Source organism: Narcine bancroftii, chromosome 3 (assembly GCF_036971445.1).
Source record: "Narcine bancroftii isolate sNarBan1 chromosome 3, sNarBan1.hap1, whole genome shotgun sequence".
Classification (NCBI taxonomy): domain Eukaryota; kingdom Metazoa; phylum Chordata; class Chondrichthyes; order Torpediniformes; family Narcinidae; genus Narcine; species Narcine bancroftii.
This window is the reverse complement of record NC_091471.1, coordinates 133124642-133142857: the sequence shown is the minus strand read 5'-3', so window position 1 is coordinate 133142857 and position 18216 is coordinate 133124642. Positions and strand designations below refer to the sequence as shown.

Here is an 18216-nt window from a genome sequence, read left to right as displayed (position 1 = left end):
CTTTAGAGATGGAAACCCTCTCTTGCTTTATTTCCAAGTGATTTGGCAGGAGTGGCTGATACTTTAGCAACTAACTTCATATTTAATTGACACTGAATCAAGTTATCACTTCTCCATTCAACCTTATTCAATATTGTACCTTTCAACCTTTTAATATTGTCTGTAAACTTAACACAACTCTTATAAACTGTCTAAATCATTGAGACCAAGCATAAAAAAGCAGGCATGTAGTGATCCAACTATCCATTCCAACCTCTGAGAAACAGTTTTCAACTTTTAACTAATTAAAGGAAGAGATCACTTTTAATCAAATTTCCCCGATACTATACTTGACATTTTCTTTATCAGTTCAGAAGTCCACGTTTGGAAATGTGCACAATCAACCTTGACACCCCCATTATCATTTTGTTGCTTCCTTGCTTTGTCAGACCATCTTCCCTTTTAATAATCAATAGCACCAAAGATGGTCATTCAGTTCACAGTTTCAAATAGGCTCTGAATTGCGATCCTATCAGTCCTTTCCCCCTTTTCTATTCCTAGTATCCTGTGTGTTTATTGAAAGATGATCTAATTTTCTTTTGAAATCATTTGATAATCTCCACTTCAAGGTTCGTTTGCCATGTATGTATGTATGAAGCTTGTTTACTTTTGATTGCCCATAAAGGTACACAGGGATGCCACTAAAAATCTCTACTCTATAGGTAAAATTGTAGGACCATGTCCTCTCAATGAAGCCACATCTTCACATCCCCACAACCTCCTTCTGAATCTACCCAAAATCACAAATGCATCTCCTTGTCCCATCATCTGATGGGACAAACCTTTTTGTCTAACTTTTGTAGTCACTATTTGCTGCTTATGAAGCTTAGGATCCAATACATTTTGCTAACAAGCTTTCAGCACCCTGCCATATAAATCCTGTTTTTTTTTTGTACTACTTTTGAACTGCCATATTCCTTCTACCAAATGCTTCTATTTCTTCCTGCTGAGTTCCATTTACCATGGAAATTCACCTGCTAGCCTATTTGTTCAGTTGCAATTAAGTGGCAACATCTTTTCTGCATCCTATATTACCTTTCAGAATAGCATTTAATTGTCATATTTTGAGATTGTTGCTCCAATAACCATGTCTTCAATTAAAATTTAAAAATAAAGCAATGTTCTAGATGCTGATCTGGGTCTATTATCATTTAGTCAGGGAAAAACAACCATTTACTACAACTTGTTGCTTTCTCTCATTGAGCCATTTTTTATATGGTAATTTTTATATGGTAATTTTTATATGGTAATTTTTATATGGTAATTTTTTATATGGTAATTTTTATATGGTAATTTTTATATGGTAATTTTTATATGGTAATTTTTATATGGTAATTTTTATATGGTAATTTTTATATGGTAATTTTTATATGGTAATTTTTATATGGTAATTTTTATATGGTAATTTTAATAATCAGCCTATAATTGTACAATATCACAATCCAATTAAAGTCCATGTGAAGGATATTCATTATATTGCCTTCACCCTTTTCCTTTATAACACAAACAAATTCTGTATTCTAGCCTTTCCTGAGCCATTATTACAAATGGAGAAGCCATCATTAGATGGAGAAAGGGTGGAGAGAAATGGACAGGGCTCATGCGAAAGAAACTGTCAATTTTTTATTTGGTCTGTCACTCCTATTGGGCAACAGAATTTCAGATTCAGATTTATTGTTGAGAGTACATACATGACGTAGATCCCTGAGATTTTTTTTTCTAAGGGTGAGGCAGAATTACCATTTATTGGCAGTGCAAAAAAAAAACCAGACTCAACGTATACATTCTAACAAAAATCAAAATGCAATGCAAAAGTAATGGTCCTTAAATAAGTCCCTGATTGAATTTATTGAGTCTGATGGTGGAGGGGTAGCAGCTGTTCCTGGACCTGGTTGTTTGAGTCTCGTGGCCCCTCTACCTCTTTTTTGATGGCTGCGTTTCCTGCAGGTGTTCTCGATAGTGGATAGAGTTTTGCCTGTAATGTCCTAGGCTTTGTCCTCCACCTTTTTGCTCTGGGGCAGTGGTGTCCCCATACCAGACTGTAATGTAACTGGTTCGCACACTTTCCACCACATGTAGAAATTTGCCAGGGTTTCTGATGTGCCAAACCATCTCAAACTCCCAAGGAAGTAGAGGTGCTGTTGTGCTTTCTTCATGATGCTATTTGTGTTAGATTTAGGAAAGAACCTCTGAGATGGTGACCCCCAAGAATTTAAATTTGCTCACCCTCTCCACCTCTGATTTTCCCCCAGTGATCACTGGGTCGTACACCTCTGGTTTTCCCTTCCTGAAGTCAACAATTAGCCACTTGGTTTTGGTGATGGTGAAAGGTTGTTAGTGACCATTCAGCCAAGTTTTCAATCTCTCCTACATGCTGACTCATTACCCCTTTTTACACAACTCCCTACCGTGGTGTTGTCAGTGAACTTGTAGATGGTGTTGCTGTTATAACGAGCCACATAGTCATAGGCATAAGTGAGTGGAGCAGGGGCTAAGAACGCAGCCCTTTGATTCTCTGGTACTGATAGACTGTGGAGGAGTTTCTCTTACCAATTCTCACTGTGGCCTGGAGATCCAATTCCACAGTGGGGTGTTGTGTCCTAAGTCCTGGAATTTGCAGAACCATTTTATGGGGATACAAATGCAAACTGTAGTTAAAGAGCATTCTGATGAATGCATCTTTGCAGTCCAAGTGTTCAAGGCTTTATTTAGAGGCAGTGAGATGATGTATGCTGTAGACCTGTTACTATGATAGGCAAATTAGAATGGTTCCATGCAGCTGCTCAACAGGAGCTGATGTGCTTCAACACCAGCCTTTCAAAGCATTTCATTACTGATGTGAGTGCCACTGGTTGATGGTCATTTGGGCAGATTTCCACACTCTTGGGCACTGGAACAATAGATGCTTGTTTGAAACGGGTAGATACCACACCCTGGTGGAGTGAGATGTTCAAGATATCCATGAATACATTGGCAAGTTGGTCAGCACAGATTTGTAATACTTGGCTGGGTATTCAGCTTGCATTTCCTCCTGGGTTACAGAGTGGAGAGTAGCGTCAAGAGACATGGGAATGCACATTGGTGATTCTTCCTTGTTCTTGTGGTCGAATCAGGTGTAGAAAGCATTGAGTTCATCTGGGAGAGATACTTTGCTGTCTCCTACTGCACCAGAGTTTGGTTTGTAGCAGGTTGTCATTTAGACCCTGCCACAGTTGTTGGGCATCCTTTGTTGTTTCCATTTTTATCCAGAGACTCCACTTTGCCTGGGCGATGGCTTTTTGAAGGTCACACCTGCTCCATCTGTAGTGGTCTGGGTGGAAATGCCTATCATCTGGCTATCAGCATATTCCAGATTTTCTTGTTCATCCAGGGCAGTGGTTCTCAATCCTTTTCTTTCTACTCTCATGCCACTTTAAGTAATCCCTATGCCATCGGTGCTCTGTGATTAGTAAGGGATTGCTTCAGGTGGAATCACTGCTCTAGACCCAATTGTTACAAATATTTTGCTTGACAAAAATTGTCATTGGCCCATTTCCTTTGGAGTTATGAAACATAATGGTGGGGAGCTGGCTGATGGAGGACCTCAGTTTTCTTCAGGCTGACTTCCAGGCCAAACATTTTGGCAGTTTCCGCAAAGCAGGACGTCAAGCGCTGAAGAGCTGGCTCTGAATGGGCAACTAAAGCGGCATCATCTGCAAAGAGTAGTTCACGGACAAGTTTCTCTTGTGTCTTGGTGTGAGCTTGCAGGCGCCTCAGATTGAAGAGACTGCCATCCGTGCGGTACCGGATGTAAACAGCGTCTTCATTGTTGGGGTCTTTCATAGCTCCCCACCATGACTACCAGCCCCCCCACATCTCCATCGGGCACACAAAACTCAAAACGGTCAACCAGTTTACCTATCTCGGCTGCACCATTTCATCAGATGCAAGGATCGACAATGAGATAGACAACAGACTCGCCAAGGCAAATAGCGCCTTTGGAAGACTACACAAAAGAGTCTGGAAAAACAACCAACTGAAAAACCTCACAAAGATAAGCGTATACAGAGCCGTTGTCATACCCACACTCCTGTTCGGCTCCGAATCATGGGTCCTCTACCGGCACCACCTACGGCTCCTAGAACGCTTCCACCAGCGTTGTCTCCGCTCCATCCTCAACATCCATTGGAGCGCTCACACCCCTAACGTCGAGGTACTCGAGATGGCAGAGGTCGACAGCATCGAGTCCACGCTGCTGAAGATCCAGCTGCGCTGGATGGGTCACGTCTCCAGAATGGAGGACCATCGCCTTCCCAAGATCGTATTATATGGCGAGCTCTCCACTGGCCACCGTGACAGAGGTGCACCAAAGAAAAGGTACAAGGACTGCCTAAAGAAATCTCTTGGTGCCTGCCACATTGACCACCGCCAGTGGGCTGATAACGCCTCAAACCGTGCATCTTGGCGCCTCACAGTTTGGCGGGCAGCAGCCTCCTTTGAAGAAGACCGCAGAGCCCACCTCACTGACAAAAGGCAAAGGAGGAAAAACCCAACACCCAACCCCAACCAACCAATTTTCCCTTGCAACCGCTGCAATCGTGTCTGCCTGTCCCGCATCGGACTGGTCAGCCACAAACGAGCCTGCAGCTGACGTGGACTTTTTTACCCCCTCCATAAATCTTCGTCCGCGAAGCCAAGCCAAAGAAGATGAAACATAACAAGTCAATGAGGTGCGATTAAAACAGTGGTTTTCAAATTTATTCCCCCACTCTCATACCACCCTAAGGAATCCCTTACTAATCACAGAGCACTGATGGCATAGCGAATACTTAAAGTGGTATGTGAGTGGAAAGAAAAAGGTGGAGAACCACTTGATCCAGGGCTTGTGATTGGAGAAAACCCTGAATGATTTGGTGGGAACAGCTGTTTGGATAATTTTTGATTTTTTTATATATATAAAAAAAAAAGCATGACTTTCTCTAGGCTGCAGAACCTCCTGACTGTCTTTTCTGCTAAATACTCACTTTCTGAGCTGCTGAACAGACTTAATGATTTACAAATCTCTCAATGGCTGAGTCATGAACAGGCCAGCTGGAAGGCAGAGGTCTTAAAGGGCCAGGCTACCACTAAGGTCGAGGCTGGAAATGTGGAGTGAGGGCCAGGGTCCAAAAGGTACTGAGATCTTCCCTACCATCCATGTTACTGGCAAATGTCCAGTCAGTAGAGAATAAAATTGACAACCTGAGGGCACAAATGCTTTATCAGACTGATAAGACAGATCTCAGTTTGCTGCACCAAGACCTGGCTAACAGAATGCATTGGACTCCACTAATTGATCAGAGGGTTTCTTCATTTACAGACTGGAACAGAACTCTAATTCTGGAAAAGGGAGAGAGGGCAGTGTGTGCTTATTTTGTTAACACCAGTATTCGTGCACCACCCAGTATTGTTTCAATCTACTGCCTTGGAGCAAATCTTGATTAAATGCAGGCCCTTCAATCTACCCTGAGGGTTCTCATCATTAATTCTCATTGGAGTTTGTATCCCTCCTGATGCCAATTAAAGACAGGCACTTAGAAAGGTGCATGATGTGGTCAGGAAACAAGACGACCCACACCAATGTACTACACATCTTGGTGGGTGACTTTAGATATGTCTCAAGAAAACTCTGTCCAACTACTGCCAGCATGCAACTTGCTGCACCAGAGATCCCAGTATACCTGATCACTGCTACACCAGGATAATGAAGGGTTATCGTACCGTTCTTTACTGAGACTTCATTTTGGAAAGCCAGATCATCCTTCTGCCTTCCTACAGAGCCTAAAAAGAGAGGCACTGGAGATCAGGAGAGCTTGAAGGTGGTCACAGGAGGCTGAAGAACAGTTGAAGGGCTTCCTTGAGTCAGTGGATTGGGCAGTGTTCAAGGACTCAGTTGAAGATCTGAATGATTACACCAGGGCTGTCACAGACTATCAAAAGTCTATCAAAAGTCACAGACTATCAAAAGTTGAGTGTGTTCCCAACAAAATTTGGATATATCACTGCATTGATTGGGTTAGCATTTACAACCTAGTCTCTCCTTTGTCACATCTTTCAGACCAAGGATGTAGAGTCTTTGGTGTGAATATAAATTATTTGGTTTCATCTTTTTAATTGTTTTTTTTTTAATGGTTGGGTGTTGCTAGCAAGAGATTTATTGCCCCTGAATATGTGAATCAGTCAGGTGAACCTTTGAAAGTAGTCCTACATAATGCTATTGGTAAAGTATTCTAGATGCTTGACTCTGGTCATAAGTAATGATCCAGCTGGTGGTGGTGTGTTACTTGGACAGATCCATGCAGATGATGGTGTTCCTAGGTGCTAACTTGGTAAAGTTCGTATGTTTGAGAACTGTTGGTGTGGCTTTGGTGAGTGAGTAGCTGTGGTGCATTTAATGGTTGTGCACACTATAGTTTAAGGTGGTGCTAGCTAGTCCAACAAGCTGCTTTCTTATGAATATTTTGTCCCTTTGGTCTTTACTATGCACACAATGTTTGCAATTAGCTTGGAACATTGAACATAATCTAATAAACATTTCAGAAATGTGGTTGCAGGATGATCAAGAGTGGGTGCTCAATGTTCCACAATATCAGTTCCAAAAACACACAATGTTCAGGTAGTGTTAATCAAGGAACAGAGGCAATGGATAGTAATGTAGAATGTGTTTGGGTTCAAAATGTGAATAGTAGGGGAAAGACATTGGTGGGTATTGACTATAGGACTCCAGTGTGTGCTCCCCAATAGGTTTGAGCATAAAGGGGAGAAAAAAATAACTGGAATGGTTGAAGGAAACTGCAATTATTGTCATGGGAGATTTTAATCTAAATATTGATTAAATGAACCAAAGAAGATGATACAAAGGTAGGTGGAAGAGCTGGTAATGTTGAGAAAACAGGGAGGATGCAGAAGAACTTTGGTAGATTAGGAGAATGGGCAGAAATGCAATACATTTTGAAAGTGTATGGTCCTGAACTTTTGGTACAAAAAAATAAACAGACTATTTTCCAAATGGGGAGAAAATTGAAAATGCCCAGATGTAAAGGGACCTAGGAGTCCTTGTGCAGGATAGCCTGAAGAGGGCAAATGCAATGTTGGCATTCATTTCAAGAGGAATAGAATACAAGACCAGGGATGTCATGTTGAGGTTTTATAAAGCACTAGTGAGAAACTCGTGGAGTATAGTGAGCAGTTTTGGTTTCCTCATTTAAGAAAGAATGTGCTGATTTTTGAGTAGGTTCACAAGGATGATTCCCTGAATGAAAGGGCTATGAGTGTGACTCCTCTTAGCCTGTACTTAGTGGAATTTGGGAGAACTTGTTGAAATATTTTGAATGTTGGAAAGCATGGACAAAGTAGCTGTAGAAAGGTGGTTTCCCATGGTGGAAGACTCTAGGACAAGACCTTCAGGATTGAAGAGTCTGCTTAGAACAGATGCAGAAGAATTTCTTTAGCCAGAGGGTTAACTAGATTTAACTCCAATTTGCTGTTAATCGTTGTACTCTGCAATTTTGGTCTCCTTGTATATCATAATGTTGATGGGAGTCTTTGAAATTTTGGGGTCATAGTTATTCAAACATGCAAGATTATGAATGGGCTTTTTTTTTTTTATTTTTTTTTTTTCACACCATAAATCACGTTAGCCATGATATACACTTTTTCTTTTTCACACATATACAGTGACTTTTTCTCCCCCCCCTCCCTCCTCCCAAGCCACCCCCTCACCCCCCCCTCTCATCCATTTTAGGTATACAATCTAGGTTGCATTAAGCCAGTCAGACAATGTTGTCATTCAACAAAAATACACCAGAAATTCTACTGAGTCCATTCTTTTCTTCTCTTCTCCTTCCATCAACTTAGGTAATGTTTGTTCCCGGTAGGTTTTCGCTATTGTATTTAATGTAAGGCTCCCATACTTGTTCGAATATTTCAATATTATTTCTTAAACTATATGTTATTTTTTCTAATGGAATACATTTATTCATTTCTATATACCATTGTTGTATTTTCAAATTATCTTCCAATTTCCAGGTTGACATAATACATTTTTTTGCTACGGCTAGGGCTATCTTAACAAATCTTTTTTGTGCATCCTCCAAGTCAATTCCAAATTCTTTATTTTTTATGTTACTTAGGAGAAAGATCTCTGGATTCTTTGGTATATTGTTTTCTGTTATTTTATTTAATATCTGATTGAGATCATCCCAAAATTTTTCTACTCTCTCACATGACCAGATTGCATGAATTGTTGTTCCCCTTTCTTTTTTACATCAAAAACATCTATCAGATACTGTTGGGTCCCATTTATTTAACTTTTGCGATGTAATGTATAGTCTGTGTAACCAATTATATTGTATCATACGTAGCCTCGTATTTATTGTATTTCTCATCGTTCCAGAACATAATTTCTCCCATGTTTCCTTTTTTATCTTTATATTTAAATCTTGTTCCCATTTTTGTTTAGTTTTACCATTTGTTTCCTTATTCTCCTTTTCTTGCAGTTTAATATACATATTTGTTATAAATCTTTTGATTAACATTGTATCTGTAATCACATATTCAAGGTTACTTCCCTCTGGTAAACTCAAATTGCTTCCTAATTTATCTTTCAAGTAGGATCTCAGTTGGTAATATGCCAGCGCTGTATCTCCAGTTATATTGTACTTATCTCTCATTTGTTCAAAGGATAAGAATCTACTTCCTGAAAAACAATTTTCTATTCTTTTAATCCCTTTTTTTCCCATTTTCTAAAGGAAAGGTTGTCTATTGTAAAAGGGAGTAGCTTATTTTGCGTCAATATTAGTTTTGGTAATTGATAATTTGTTTTATTTCTTTCTACATGAATCTTTTTCCAAATATTGAGGAGATGGTGTAATACTGGAGAAGTTCTATGTTGTACCAATTTTTTGTCCCATTTATAATATGTGTTCAGGTATCTTTTCCCCTATTTTATCTAATTCTAATCTCGTCCAGTCTGGTTTTTCCCTTGTTTGATAAAAATCTGATAGGTATCTTAATTGTGCGGCTCTATAATAATTTTTGAAGTTTGGCAATTGTAAGCCTCCTTGTTTATACCATTCTGTTAATTTATCTAGTGCTATCCTCGGTTTCCCCCCTCTCCATAAAAATTTCCTTATTATTTTCTTTAACTCTTTGAAGAATTTTTCTGTCAGCTGTATTGGCAATGCCTGAAATAAGTATAGTATCCTTGGAAAAATTTTCATTTTAATACAGTTTATCCTTCCTATCAGTGTTAGTGGTAGCTCTTTCCAATGCTCTAAATCGTCCTGTAAATTTTTTCATTAGTGGATTGTAATTGAGTTTATATAATTGGCCTAGATTTTTGTTTATTTGTACACCTAGGTATCTTATTGCCTGCATTTGCCATCTGAATGGGGATTCCTTCTTAAATTTTGAGAAATCAGCGTTATTCATAGGCATTGCTTCACTTTATTTACGTTTATCTTGTATCCCAACACTTCTCCATATTCCTTCAATTTCTTATATAATTCTTTTATTGATAGTTCTGGTTCTGTTAAGTACACTATCACATCATCTGCAAATAGACTGATTTTATATTCCCTGTCTTTTATTTTTATTCTTTTTATATTATTATCTATTCTTATCAATTCTGCTAGTGGTTCTATAGCTAGCGCAAACAATAACGGTGATAGTGGGCATCCCTGCCGCGTTGACCTGCTTAAGTTAAATTGCTTTGATACATGTCCATTTACTGTCACTTTTGCTAACGGTCCCTTATATAATGCTTTAATCCAATTAATATACTTCTCCGGTAAACTGAATTTTTGCAATACTTTGAACAAATAATTCCATTCTACTCTGTTGAAGGCCTTCTCTGCGTCTAAAGCAACTGCTACTGCAGGTGCTTTATTTCCTTCTACTGCATGAATTAAGTTAATAAATTTACAAATATTGTCTGTTGTGCGTCTTTTTTTGATAAATCCAGTTTGGTCTAAATTTACCATTTTCGGTACCTGTTCTGCTAATCTGTTTGCTAATAGTTTAGCTATTATCTTATAATCTGTGTTTAGCAAAGATATTGGTCTATATGACGCTGGTGAGAGTGGATCTTTCCCTTGTTTTAGTATCACTGTAATTATTGCTGTTTTACATGAACCTGGTAAGTTTTGTGTCTCATCAATCTGGTTGATTACATCCAGGAGGGGCAGTATTAATAAATCTTTAAATGTTTTGTAGAATTCTTTTGGGAGTCCATCCTCTCCTGGTGTCTTATTATTTGGTAATTTTTTTATTATCTCTTGTATTTCTACTGTTCCAAATGGTTCTGTTAATTTATTTTGTTCCTCTCTTTGTAGTTTTGGTAGTTCAATTTTAGTCAAAAATTCATCTATTTTCCCTTCTTTCCCTTCGTTTTCAGTTCGGTGTAAATGTTCATAGAATTCTCTGAAGTTTTCCTTAATTTCTTTCGGATTATATGTAATTTGTTTGTCTTTTTTCCTTGTTGCCAAAACCATTTTCTTAGTTTGCTCTGTCTTAAGCTGCCATGCTAAGATTTTGTGTTTTTTCACCTAGTTCATAATATTTCTGTTTTGTCTTCATTATATTCTTCTCCACCTTATATGTTTGTAATGTTTCATATTTTATTTTTTTTATCCGCCAATTCTCTTCTTTTAGTTGTATCTTCCTTCATTGCTAATTTTTGTTCTATGTTTACTATTTCCCTTTCCAACTGCTCTGTTTCCTGATTGTAGTCCTTCTTCATCTTGGTTACATAACTTATTATTTGCCCTCTAATGAATGCTTTCATTGCGTCCCATAGTATAAACTTATCTTCCACTGATTCCGTATTTACTTCAAAATACATTTTTAATTGTTTTTCAATAAATTCTCTAAAATCCTGTCTTTTAAGTAGCATGGGGTTTAATCTCCATCTATACATTCTTGGAGGGATGTCCTCTAGCTTTACTGTCAGTATTAAGGGTGAATGGTCCGATAGCATTCTCGCTTTATATTCTGTTTTTCTTACTCTATCCTGCATACTAGCTGATAACAAAAATAGGTCTATTCTTGAGTATGTTTTATGTCTAGTCGAGTAGTATGAGTATTCCTTTTCTTTTGGGTTTTGTTTCCTCCATATGTCCACAAGTTTCATTTCTTGCATTGATTTAATTATAAATTTGGTTACTTTGTTCTTCCTGTTAATTTTTTTCCCCGTTTTATCCATATTTGGATCCAAATTCAGATTGAAATCCCCTCCTATTAGTATGTTCCCTTGCGTATTAGCTACCTTCAAAAAGATATCTTGCATAAACTTTTGATCTTCTGCGTTAGGTGAATATATATTAAGTAGATTCCAATGCTCCGAATATATCTGACATTTTATCATAACATATCTCCCTGCTGGATCTATTATTTCCTCTTCTATTTTAAATGGCACATTTTTGCTAATTAATATAGCCAATCCTCTTGCTTTTGAATTATACGATGCTGCTGTTACATGTCCTACCCAATCTCTCTTTAATTTCTTGTGCTCCAATTCAGTTAAGTGTGTTTCTTGGACAAATGCTATATCTATTTTTTCCTTTTTCAGTAAATTTAGTAGTTTCTTCCTTTTAATTTGGTTATGTATTCCATTAATATTTAAAGTCATATAGTTCAGCGTAGCCATTTTATATTTTGTTTATCTTCTCTTTCCGTTTTTCCATCATTACCTTTCCTCCTTTTCCATTTCTGTTTTCTTATTTTCAACTCTTTACAAGACAACATTCCTACAACATCCAACATTTTCCTTATTCTCCTATTTCTATCTTCTTTATCCCCAATCTCCCCTTCCCCTCCTGAGTTGTCCTTTATCCCTTGTCGGACAACCACATCTCCCCTCTCCATTTGGATTTGCGAATCCACTCGCAAGCGTCAACTGATTTTGCAGTGACCGCTATTTTCCCCCACCCAGCCCCCCCAGAAAAGATTTCACTTTTCATATGTCACAAAGGTCACTCTTTTAATTCCCTCCTTATTCTCTCTATTCCATTACCTTCCCTTATTAATTCTTGTCTATACTATCTATATTTTCCTCTAATTACAGATACATTCACGTATGCACATTCTTTACCCGCATACATATCAATCGTGGTCATTTTTACCCTCATTACCCGTCTTCATCCCTCAGTCTATTTTTGTCTTTACCCACATACATATCAATCGTGATCATTTTTACTCTCATTACCCGTCTTCATCCCTCAGTCTATTTTTGTAATTGTTCTGCAAATTTTCGTGCTTCTTCTGGATCCGAGAATAGTGTGTTTTATTGTCCTGGAATAAATATTTTCAATACCGCACTTTTACTCGGCTCTGCGAGCCATTGTTGTAGTTCTTTTTCCACCGACCTGAGGATGCGGGCTCCTCTCTCCACAGCGAGCCTCTTCGGACAGGTAAGGCTTTCACCTTTTTCCTCCGTTGTCTTCTCTTCCTCTCTTCTTTCCGTTGATTTTGATTTTTCTTTTTTTGTCTCCATTTTCTTTCCACCTTTATACTCACTTTTCTTTAACTTTTATTTCTGTGCCTTTGTATTTTCTCTTGTTTTTCCCGACTTTTCTGGAGAGGGCTGGAGTTCTCCGTCCGGCCACTACTCCATCACGTGACTCCTCCGATTATGAATGGGCTTGACAGGATTTGTTTTCCCCTACCCTTGATTCCTTGTAAAGTCCAGTAACTGATTTACTAACATTTGCTACTTTGCATAATTCAGATTTTGTAAATTTTGCAAATCCAGTGGGCTGACCAATTTGAATACGTCATCAGAGACTCCCAAAGGAGCTACCAGTCATGTAAATTACCCATTGTTGATGCATGGCATTGAATGAAAGTTGCAAGTTGCGGTAATGCCTCTTCATCCAACAGTTATATTTATATTCCAAATCTTTTGTTCATTGGGATACTGAATCAAGCAGTCTTGCAAAGAAAACTGGCCAATAATGCTGTGTAACAAGCAATGGAGAATCTGAGCAATCTATTAATTAACCACATTTCTGATTCTTATTGCCCTTGACTTGCATGTTTTCAATTAAATATTTGTGCTGTGTTCAATTGTTAAGCTTTTGGGCTCTTTTGTTTCATGACGAGGGAAAAGCAGATGGTTTCTTTCCCCTTAATGGTACTTCTGATTTTTAACTAATACCAAAATCTTGCAGCTAAATTGCTGGCTTTTTGGATGATGGTGTTCTTTTTATATACAAGATATTTTGAAATGACTCCAGATGTATTTTCTTTACAGCCCAGATCATTAGCTCAGTTAACTGGATATGTCTTGGAAAACTTAAAGCCATGTGTGACAGACCTGTACCAAAACTACCTCAAAGCACCAGAGCATGCACAGCAAGCAGTAAGAGAGAAATACAAGAGCTCAAAGTAAGTTGTGGTATGAATTGGCAATGCAAGAGATGAGCTGGTGGGACTATCAACTGGGGTTGCCCCATTCTTGTTGCATCTCTAAGATTAAGAGATTGGTAATTGCAACCTGATAATTTTGTGGAGCCATTAAAATGCCAAATTGTGACATGCTGATGAATAGTCTAGATTAAAAACAAGAAGGGTTGGATTCAATTTTTCCAAACTCTGAATTACACAACATTGATTCCCACCCCTGCCCCCATAGCTTAAAAGGCCACATCAGCTTGAATTCTTTTTGGCCAGTGTTGGAACCAAGGGGTTAAGTAATCATGGAAAATATGCCTATGTACTATTCATTAATCCATTACTATGTAACAATTTACTATTTACTTCAATTATACTGTTTAAGGGAAATGTTAATGCAATTAAGAACAGCCACACTATGTAGAAAAGTTGGCTGATTATAGTATGTAGAATTTGCTGCCTCCAAATACAAAGAGAGAAAATACTTTCATCCCCTAGGTTACACTGCTAATTGTAAAGCACACATGGGAGAAAAAGGATAGTGGATAGGAGAAGTTAGACAGGATGAGGTTGGTGGAACCATAGGGACAGTGACAGGAAGATAAGTGGATTGCAAGGATAAGTGATAAGAGTACCATGATTGGGAATGTCAGAGACAAACAAAATGGATAAACCAATTTAGTAGGAATAATAAGTCATAAGGGTACACGGGAGGTGTTGATTAGAACAGAAGAATATGGCCAGACGAAAACAAAGAAATAATTAGAAATATCTGGGGTATGAATTGACTTCTGATCAAAATAACGGGATGTTCTGGCCTTGGGGATTAAGATAGGAGGTCTACACCATCAATAGGATTTCAGGGTCTGAGTTACAGGGAAAGGTTGTGGAGACTGGGGCTTTTTTCTCTGGAGCGTAGAAGATTGAGAGGGGTTTAAGATTTTAAAAGGGACAGACAGTAAATGTGGATAGGCTTTTTCAATTAAGAAAGGGGGAGATTCAAACTAGAGGACATGGTTTAAGATTGAAGGGGGAAAATTATAAGGGGAAAATTATAAGGGGAAAATTATAAGGGGAAAATTATAAGGGGAAAATTATAAGGGGAAAATTATAAGAAAATTATGAGGGGAAATTTCTTTACGCAGAGGGTGGTGGGGATGTGGAATGAGCTTCCGGCAGACGTGGTTGAGGCGGGATCATTGGTTACATTTAAGGAAAGACTGGATCGTTACATGGATAGGAGGGGACTAGAGGGGTATGGACCGGGTGCTGGTCAGTGGGACTAGGAGGGTGGGGATTTGCTACAGCATGGACTAGTAGGGCCGAACTGGTCTGTTCTGTGCTGTAAGTGGTTATATGGTTATAATAAGTGCAGAGCAGGAAATTGCTTGAGATAAATTTTATGCAAGTTTATCAAATAAAGCCAACTCGTGGTCAATGTAACAATGTTGATCTATATAAACAGAAGAGACTGGACAGTAGGAGTCAGTCTTGGGGAATAGCTCACTGAGCAGGTGACCTATGAACTAACGATTGAACCAGAGCTCTGATAAGCTTTATTCTTGTACTATGTAATAAACTGATTGTGAAACCGAATACCTTCTCCTATCACTTCATTCAACGAGCACGCTGGACTCAGACGACACATAGACCAAATTGAGGGGAGGGTAAAGCAAGAGTCCAACACCAGTAAATTGAAGTTTAGATATTTGTAAGCACTCTTCCCTGCAATGAATCAGCTATTTCATTCTGATTGACAGTAAGTAAATTTTCAGGGAGTAACTTGGGTTGGCATTCTTTGATCTGGCTGCTTCTTGCTAAAGTTAAAGATGTTGTTTACTCATGTAACATCCTTGTTTCTTGTCGCCACTATGGAAAAGATTTAGAAGAGTTTACCAATGCATAAGGGAGGATTGAGAACTGTCAGACTTGGATTTTATTAATTGTATAGTTAATTTTCTTTGGAATGGGATTGTAAACTTGTAGAATGCAGTATGTTGCATTTTTTTGTTTAAAAGGGAGTACTATATAGAGCTAGATAGCTCTTGTCAATGTGCTTTGGGCTTTATTTGTTCAGCAAATTGTCTGTTTCATTATAGTTTTTTTAATATGAGTTTTCTCTTGCAGGTATCACTGTGTGTCAGTCACTGACCCTCCACTCTCCCTCGATCTGCTGTTTTATCAGTGATGCCATTATCCTTGCCTTCTGTTTATATTGAATGCATTTGTTGAACCTGGAGACTTCTTCCTGTACAGCTCAGTAAATTTTGAGGACAAGTGTGGGCTTTCAACTTGCCACTACAACTTTTAGCACTGGATAACTACAATCCACACCAGTAGTAATTTGAGGACAAGTGTGGGGTATAACAAGCATTGTTTTATACTTGTATATTTTTACAAATTTATGTGCAATCCCATTGTATACAACTTTTATATTTAGAGCTAAATAATTTTTTAATTCACAGGAACTACGTTTATACAATTTTTTAAAAATTGAGTATTAGGTATCTTGAAACAACGCTGATCCAGGAGTTTTAATAATCCTCACCTTCAAAGATGTGAATTAAAAATGTCAAGCAAGTTAAACAAGTCCAGTCTGCCCAGTACACTAATTTTAGTTGGATAAATACTGGTGTCCCTTGAGTTATAGTAATTGCAATATGCATCTGTAATATTATGCCAAAATTTAATTTTCACTAAACAAATGATCAACGTGCTCTAGCTGAGGAACAGCTACTTCTGATTCCACTTCCCTGCTACTGTATATGAATATTTCGTGGTTCATAAGGAAATATCTATTTGGCTTGAACAGAATGCTGTTAGCAGAAGTTTAAATTTTTAATATGCCTTCATATGTGCTTGATTTTTTTTCCCCTGCTGTTATTCTCTTCAAGCTTAAACATTGATTTTTCCAGGCCATTTGCTCTTTTGGAATAGCTGCACTCGATGTGCCTAAAATACAGTTTGGAGGGGGAAGTGAGCCCAGCTACCATGTCTCTTTAAATAGCTTCTACATGTGAATTATGGAATGTGTAGTAAATTTACAAATAAACATTAGCTCTAATGTCTGGTTTGGATATCGGTGTCGGAGACTAATATTCTTAAACTGTAATGCTTTAACACTGCAAAACATTTCTGTAGAAAAAAGTGTGGAAATAATCAGTGTGATTAGTACACTGGAATTAAATGCAGGACATTGTTGGTTGAAAAATTACAAATCAAAAATAATTTGGGTACAGTAAAGCAGAATAAAGATGCAAACTTTGCATTTGACAAAATGCACATCTATTAGTGCACACTAATTTTTTTTTACAAATGAAATTGAAATTTATTATGACATCCAACTTCAAACTGTTAATCATTATAATAGCAGCTTTTTTCAATTTGTATATTTTGGATAAATTTGAATACTTAAATATAGCTTTCAATTTAAAGTTTTTGACTGATTAAAGCAATGTTTTGAATCTGATTTTTCTCAATCCTTAACCTCTATATTCCTTGCTGTAGTGAAATTCACCAGTATGACTGGAGGTTAATTTAAAACCCTTTCCCCTCTGGCTTTTTTGTCTGAATATATCTTACATTTTTTCCATTTGAATTAAATTTTAATTGTTTGAATGCCAGTCCAATTCCATTTGGCTTCCTTTCAAATTTTGAATGTAATTCAGATACCTGTTTAACAGAATCAAATTGTCTTTGACAATTCATTCAGTCCATTAAATAATTGCCCTAATACTTAAACCAATGGAAGATGTACTCATCATGAACACCATGAAGCAATATTAGGTTAGATGTTTAGGGAAAAAAAATATATATAAACCTTGGTAACAGTAAAAGATGTATGCTATCTTAGCAGTGTGATGAATGGGACTGGGGTGTGAGAAAGGTGGCAGCTGAAGCAAGTGAACCAGGAACACAGGCTGGAATCAAACATATCAGATTCCAGTATTGGTTACTTTTGTTCCTACACGTCTCCATTTACTCTTCTGCCGCATATATACCACATTGTCCCTTACACCCCCCTCCCTATGGATATCTCAAAACAGTCAAAAAATTCAATTAAGCACCTCAAACTTTTCTATGGAGATGATGCTCTAGACCAGCTGTGAAACTAGGATTTGAAAATGAAACTATTGTTGACTAAGAGTGCTTTTGATGCAATAGATTCTGTCTAGATTAGAGTTTAACTGTATAACAGCAAACTAGTTCTGCAGGGCACTGTATAACTGGATTTTTTTCAGTGCAATGACAATTTTATCTCCTAAGCTTCAGAGAATGTTCCTATTCCAGCAAAGCACAAACTAGGCTTTTTAAGTAATTTGCCTTCCTGTGCTTTCAGAGGTGCAGTAGGAAAGCTGACTATAAAATACATAATGACCAGACTCAAGTTTAACTTGCAAGAAAGATAGTATGCAGCACTTAAGACCAGCTTAAAATATTTAAGCAGCAATTAAATGTAAGCTGAAGTTGAAAATTTCACATCTTGAAAGGAACATATAGAGAAGTGATCGAACTCCTGAACTATTAAAAATCAGAAAATATGGAGCTGCTGTATCAATGAACTATTACTTACAAAAAACATCTGTTCAAAATAGTTTTACAAACTTGGCACATTAATACATGCAACATTAACCACTTAATGCATGAATATATCAATTTATTTAAAAAAGTTATCATAGTTGGGATCTTTTTCTTTTCTGTATTTTCTTGTTTTTATTTTGGCATACTATTTTGGTTGCTTTCTGTTGTTTTTCTTCAGACTTTTTT

The 18216-nt window shown here is 37.6% G+C and overlaps 2 protein-coding genes across 2 annotated transcripts in view; one reads left to right on the top strand and one right to left on the bottom strand.

The window, feature by feature from the left end:
* LOC138757577 (cyclin-A2-like) overlaps positions 1-16526 on the top strand; it is a 27541-nt gene extending 11015 nt beyond the window's left edge. Inside the window, exons 7-8 of the mRNA XM_069925158.1 lie at positions 13310-13443; positions 15577-16526. Of these exons, the coding sequence (XP_069781259.1) occupies positions 13310-13443; positions 15577-15637 (195 nt within the window). The 3' untranslated portion in view covers positions 15638-16526. The remainder of the gene's footprint in view (positions 1-13309; positions 13444-15576) is intronic.
* exosc9 (exosome component 9) overlaps positions 14844-18216 on the bottom strand; it is a 43037-nt gene continuing 39664 nt past the window's right edge. The window contains exon 12 of the mRNA XM_069925159.1: positions 14844-18216. Within this exon, the coding sequence (XP_069781260.1) occupies positions 18123-18216 (94 nt within the window). The 3' untranslated portion in view covers positions 14844-18122.